The 7,528-nt window shown below is 43.7% G+C and overlaps 1 protein-coding gene across 1 annotated transcript; it reads left to right on the top strand.

Moving 5' to 3' along the window:
• Positions 1 to 564: 564 nt before the first annotated feature.
• SARC_10039 (hypothetical protein) lies at positions 565 to 3,852 on the top strand (the record flags this gene model as incomplete). Its single annotated transcript, XM_014295931.1, has 4 exons — positions 565 to 687; positions 1,588 to 1,653; positions 2,262 to 2,349; positions 2,727 to 3,852. Coding segments are annotated over 4 exons (480 nt in total), but the record flags the coding sequence as incomplete, so codon positions are not given.
• Positions 3,853 to 7,528: the final 3,676 nt, after the last annotated feature.

Here is a 7,528-nt window from a genome sequence, read left to right as displayed (position 1 = left end):
TATATATATATATATGAATAAGAAAACAATCATCCATATTGTTGGGATATTGTTCAGTCATTATTCTTGTCCGTTGACGAGGTGAAACCTTATACAATAGATCTACGTGTACAGCGTGTTGCTAAATATATACAATCCATGATTTCAGTTGGGATAGTCATTTCTCATCAGGCTCACATGCTAGCATGCAGTCGATTCATACCTTATTTCCAACAGCCTAGTGCCACTTTTCAACTCACGTTACTATGCTCTTACTTTGTCATATCATATTTCAATCTGTCGTTTCTAGACGTGGACACCAAGCTCGTCGCCCATGATACGTACATTGTACGGCAAGCGACGTCGAATGATGTTTTTGTGCGGTCTTATGGCTGAAAACAATTCGTAAATTCATGTTCCTGGTGTATAATCTATCGTATTACCTACTAATTGGGGAGTGTATTACTTTGGTAGGTAGTCGACTACCCTCATCCTCACGCCATGGCCTACCTCGAATTACGTTCATCCATGAACATAAACCCTAAACCCTAAACCCTAAACCATCCGATCTTGGATACAAATATAGTGGTCAAACAGCCGCCATATGAAGTGACGGAAGTGGGGTGGGGCGAGTTCGACATCGTCATAGAGGTGCACTTCCTGAACAAGCTGGAAAAGCCGATTGTCATCTATCATACGCTCAAACTGGTATGTGGTGGTTGGCTTCTCACCACACACAAAGGTGGTATGTCTATGGGTGAAGTTCACTATAGTGTAGGCGTAGCGTCACTCGGTTTGCACCCTGTCAGTTGACAATATTCGGGCGATATCTGCATGTCTGTTGTATATCTAGGCATCGGTGGAGAGGTAATACTCATTAATTGATTTCACCTAAATGAGTATGAGATCAGAACAACTAGAGCTCTGGCAGTGCCCCTTGTCTTTTGGCAGTGACGGAATTTAGAATGTCTGTACCACCGTTGAATTACTCGAATGTCGGTGAACCTTTTGTACCACCGTTGAATTACTCGAATGTCGGTGAACCTTGTCTTTCTATTCGCCATCCCCTGTCCGTCAACTCTGCACCTCGAGAGTCTATTTATATCTTCGTACGAGTAGTCCCATCGGTTTGATTGGTTCACACTAGAATTACATTCGCCCAAACAGCCACATACGAACACAAGCGTCTCAGAGGATAGTAGAGATGACAGTGATAGTGATAATATCACATGCATGAACGAAGGATTAGCAACTCAACGTGCATGTGCGGTTTCATGACAAACGGTGCGTTGCAATGACCCAGTCGCAAGGCGCTCGACAGCTGTACTGATTTTTCCAAAAACATCTCTCAAAGTTGCAAGTTGCAGAAACAGAGGATGTGAAGCTCACATACAAGCGTGTGGGAGGCGATGCATGAGCATGGTGTGCATTGGAACTGTGCACCATGCGTTGCTCGGTGCTCTGCATTAGCTTAGGGATTCACTTTGATATCCCTTCGGATATACTCGAATCTAAACACGAATGGAGGTGGTGCTTTGATTGATACTGACCTTCTCTATCGATTTACATACATCAATACCGTATCCGCTGGATTCGAATCACTATCAGTTTGAAGGGGAAGGGACCATCCGTGTGAATAAGAGAACGATAGCTTATGAACTGTATGATGAATTGGTATGTCGGATGAGAGATTGTAACTCACCTCGAGCCTATGTTTAATTGCCACGATGATAAAACCGTGTACATGCTTTTGTATAATTACGACGATGATAGAACCGTGTACATGCTTTTGTATGATTATGATGATGATGGAACCGTGTACATGCTTTTGTATATTTATGACGATGATAGAACCGTGTACATGCTTTTGTATGATTACGACGATGATGGAACCGTGTACACGCTTTCGTTGTCCATGTAAATTTACTATAACATTTTGATAGTAATGTGCACGCGTGTTTGTTGTCTGTGAATGTCTACTATGCCAAATATACTCTCGCATCACTACCAGCTTTCGGGATCGTCGAGGGTCGTACTAATGCGCAGTCATGATATCCATATTGGCAATCACACGAATGTCTGTATGTACAATACAATGCGTACGTTGCAGATACTTCCTATATATTGCTATCTTTTTGTTTAGCGTCTTGGGACCTTCATCCCTCAATCCATTTGGATGTATTCGAGGTGATATCCTTTCATCGACGTATATGCCTGTAGTTTATGACAATCGACTTAAATTTTCTTGATGCTGACGTTTGCGTTTGCTCTTCTCCAATTAGATTTTCAAGGACCCTCCAAAGCCACTTTTCGAGGCTTTGATGTCCGAGCAGACCCTAAAGAAGCGGCCCTTTTCTCATTCGCAAGATTGTATGTATAACTTTATGAACTTTGTACCGCAGTGTTAAGAGTAGATGCGTTTTGAAATAGCATATATATACCCAGAGTCAAGTTTTTACTGTTTCATTCATTACAAATCAAGGCTGTGAGGTTCTATTGCTTATGCGTGTTTGGAAATAGAGGCTGTGAGGTTCTATTCAAGCTTATGCGTGTTTGGAAATTGCATATTGACATTGTCCTTCGCATCAATGGCTTGACGTTTGGTCGTGACGACCTTCCTCGTCAGTCACCACCGTGATCATTGCAATGTAACCATGTGCATTCTAACTACACATGCATCGTGGATGGTTAGCATATACGTGTGTTGTCAACTAATAGGATTCTATCTGGACGTATACCCATCATAGGGACGCGAGTGGAGAGAGAGCAATTGGCACTGATCGATAGTGCACGCACCAACATAACTAATCAACTGGCCACAATCGCCAACAAACGGCTGAAGATGGAATCGGAAATAGCGCAGATCCACGCCAAGATGCGTGGTGCTGCCAGCACAGGCAAGCTAGCCAAGCCAGCAACACCCGCAGCCTCAAGCACAACCACAGCGTAGGCTGAGTGCAAGGACAGTTCAAACACGAACACGCCGAGTGCTTAGACACACGTGCAGGCATAGGTAGTTTGATGTAAGCGTAGCCACAACCACAGACGCCAGTGATTTATCGACCAGCCAAGCCATCGTGCGAGTGCTCTTGCAGCTGTAAGCTGTCTGATTACGAACACAAACACAGCATATACACAGATACAGTTATTGGTGGGCCAAGTACGAATGCTATACAGTAAGTAGCTCGTACGTATGGGCTTAAATAGTCTGCTAACAAGGATACGCATAGGCACAGGACGAGTACAGACGCAGAGTCACCAGTGCGATACGGTCACAGCCACAGCTGCCACTCACGTTCACGTATAGGAATGCCGTACACGAACACACGCGCACACGCGCAGCCCAAGTACAAGTGCACAAGGCACAGGCTGACGCGGTGGACATGAAGTAGGAGAGATAGGGGGCGGGTCTACTCACACAGTAGTCACACCCTAGCACCACCACGCGTGGCGTCAGACTTACTGCCTACTTTCAGTGTGTTCGTTAGAATTAGAACTCATGGCCTTCTTGTAGTGTGACTATCAACTCAAAGCCACTTTTTGGGGCGCGATCTTGAGCTCATGGCCACATTTTAGTGCGTTATTGCTGAGACAATGCCGCTCGTGTCCGGTCACTGGTATCAACAATTCATGCTCTAATCAGTGCTGGCGAATATTCCGAATCAGTTAAATACAGGTACCCACAGTTACGACAGCAACAACAACTACTATGCGCGTATAGCTGTAGGGAAGAGGAGTCTATATCAAGCACAAATACGGCGCAAGTGTCGGTAGAAAGGAAGACGATTGAAGAATAAACTCGGCTTGTTTGCAAGTCTTGGTAGGATTCGCACTTGAGAAGAGGTCTATTGTTTCTTCTGGTCGTATCTTATTAGCTACTCTCAAACTCTATTTTTAGCAATATCCTTACCACGGTATGTCATGTTAGATGGCTCCTGTATCAAGCACGAGCACAATGGGATATCATGTGCGGACGTCCATAGGCTGCCTGTAGATCTAGGCTGTACTCGGGTCTACAAGCCGACAAGAACACTAGACTGCCAAGTGCATATGTGTATATTGTGTACACAAGTACAAGCATAGCTCAAGCACAAGTGGGATGAAGTACGAGTGTGCCGTAGGGACCGGTAGACTACAAACACCTAGGCCTCAGATCATCCCACCCATGCGCCATCCAGCTCATTGCCACCTATCAGTCAGTGGCCCACAGTCACGACGAGTAGTGTGTTGAAACAGATCAGTGCGACTGCCCTGGGCGTAGTTGACCAGCTAGCGCCAAACATCGGAAGCATATTCATCCGATTTAAGATTGCACTGTACGTCCATAGATATAAACATCTGAAGCATATTCATCCGATTTAAGATTGCACTGTACGTCCTATGGTATAAACATTTGAAGCATATTCATCCGATTTGAGATTGCACTGTACCATCCTACGATATAAACATCTGAAGCATATTCATCCGATTTAAGATTGCACTGTAGTCCTACGATATAAACATCTGAAGCATATTCATCCGATTTAAGATTGCACTGTAGTCCTACGATATAAACATCTGAAGCATATTCATCCGATTTAAGATTGCACTGTACGTCCTATGATATAAACATCTGAAGCATATTCATCCGATTTGAGATTGCACTGTACCATCCTACGATATAAACATCTGAAGCATATTCATCCGATTTAAGATTGCACTGTACGTCCTATGATATAAACATCTGAAGCATATTCATCCGATTTAAGATTGCATTGTATCATCCTATGATATGTTCTTTTCACCTATTGGGGGTCGCTTGGAGAGACTTTTATTTCGAGCGCGCAGCTAAGTGCACTCACTTACGACCCTCGAGGCTGATCCCTCTATGGTCCCAATGGCTACATATACCTGCTTACGAGTAAATCGATATACAATACACTATATGATCCAGCACACAACACATGCACTACGGTGTCACGTGGTTTGTCATAACTGCTTTATACTAACATACAAACATGCCTGTGCTGTGAGAAGTATTCTGCCACATACAATAAACACTGATTAGTACGGTAACCCCATGGATCGGGCGATGTTTCTGAACGTCTCCATAACTTCTCCCTGCTCCATTACTTGGGTTCTCCATGCCCTGCAATGAGAGAAATAGACCCGTCTCAGTACTAATGCCTAACGATGACTACAACTCCGAAGTCAATGTTCAGTGAAATTGGAGACATCCGCACCCATCGACATTCGCGGCATACACGTGATATATGACACAAGCGCATGAGACAGGATATGTCTGACAACCAGCACTGCCAGAGACACAGGTACTTGCGCACGGGCTGAGGGCGATTGAGCCTATCTACACACTCATACAACGGGGGATGCTACATACAAAAACAGTGACGATGCAAGCGAACAGATGTAGGGCATCTTAGAATAAGCAATTGTGCCGCACTTGCAAGGAAAACGGAGATAGGTACGACGGCATAATCAAGCGATCGCTCAATAGATAGACATTCTCACTGCTGATAACCGTTCAAGTAGCTGTTAGGACTTACGTAACACAAATGAATAACCGTTCAAGTAGCTGTTAGGACTTACGCAATACAAATGAATAACCGTTCAAGTAGCTGTTAGGACTTACGCAACACAAATGAATAACCGTTCAAGTAGCTGTTAGGAATTAGGTAACAAGTAGCTGTCAGGACTTACGTAACACAAATGAATAACCGTTCAAGTAGCTGTTAGGACTTACGAAACAAGTAGCTGTTAGGACTTATGTAACAAGTAGCTGTTAGAACTTACGTAACAAGTAGCTGCTAGAACTTACATAACACAAATGAATAACCGTTCAAGTAGCAGTTAGGACTTGCGTAACAAGTAGCTGTTAGGACTTACGTAACACAAATGAATCCGTGGTGCTAAAAAGCGGAGGTAGGGACGTCGACGCAGTTAGGACAACACACAACAGAAACAGTCTCACATTACTGCAAAAACCTCTGACAAGCTGTGGAGGGTTGCCTTACAGACACCATTCAAAACAAGGGACTATAACGTACACTATTCAAAAAAAGGGACTATAACTTACACTATTCAGAACAAGGGACTATAACTTACATTATTCCGAACAAGGGACTATAACTTACACTATTCAGAACAAGGGACTATAACTTACACTATTCAGAACAAGGGACTATAACTTACATTATTCCGAACAAGGGACTATAACTTACACTATTCAGAACAAGGGACTATAACTTACACTATTCAAAACAAGGGACTATAACTTACACTATTCAGAACAAGGGACTATAACTTACACTATTCAGAACAAGGTACTATAACTTACACTATTCAGAACAAGGGACCGATTTTTGACACAGCATCCCACTCACCAGAGCTACTTACCCTTCTGTAAACACCGCTAAAGCAAAACCTTAACTCAGGCAAATTTGCCTTACAGAAACCATTCACAACAAAGGACTATAACTGACACTATTCAAAACAAAGACCAACTTCTGAACCAACGTGCCACTCACCAGAACTCTTTGTCCTCCTTCAGCTGCGCCAGTAGAGTGGGTGTGACCTCCTTCGGTTCAATTTCCATGTCGTTGACCGGCCCCTACAGCAGTCGTATATTCGCCACGCCGTACTGTGGCATGGGGCACGACTTCAGAAACACCGGGTCAGTGAACTTACACCCGGCCGTTACACTCGAGTTATTAATCATAATAGACGGGAGGTGTGAGTCGCCGGGGTGGGTGAACACGTAGCTGCGCTCTGCAGGGGTTAAGTACTTGCTACTAGCCATTAGCAGCACGCGTCTGTCGGTCGCATCCTCGAACGGTGTAAGGTCTACTCAGCCTTTGAGGTCTGCGCCTGCATCCTCGCGAGTCAACCAGCACTGGCCCTCGGCACTAACGTACTCCTGGTGGGGGCTGGTCCACACTCTGAACCCGAACACGGGCACATACTCCACCTCGGGATGGCGTTGCATGAAGGTCAAGCAGTTGGTGTTGCAGGATCGCTCACGGTACAGGTGGTGGTCTGGTTCTCTGTAGCTTCTGTACAGGCGAGCCTGTGTATAGGAATAATACAGGCAGTGGTCGTGTCAGTTTGTGGCGTCCAGAACGATTGACTTGGATGGGCCGCACTATGCCATGAGTAGGGTACCGATACATTCACACACACCAAGCATGACACGGAAACGACACATAGACACACTTTCAAATATTACTGCTATGACGTGAAAAAATGGAACACTACACGTAACTGCCAGGACTTGTATAAGGCGATATACGAAACAGAGCTATAATAGGGATTAGAACAGCTATATGAAAAGCATATATATATATATATATATATGAATATTTACATAGATATACATGTTTGTACATATACATATACATATACATCCATACACACACACACACACACACATACACACACACACTATACATATATATATATACTATATATATATACATACATACATATATATATATTATATATATATATATATATATATTATATATATATACTAACAACACAACAACACACACTA

Source organism: Sphaeroforma arctica (assembly GCF_001186125.1).
Source record: "Sphaeroforma arctica JP610 unplaced genomic scaffold supercont1.1117, whole genome shotgun sequence".
NCBI classification, from domain to species: domain Eukaryota; class Ichthyosporea; order Ichthyophonida; genus Sphaeroforma; species Sphaeroforma arctica.
This window is presented reverse-complemented; position numbering and strand designations above follow the sequence as displayed.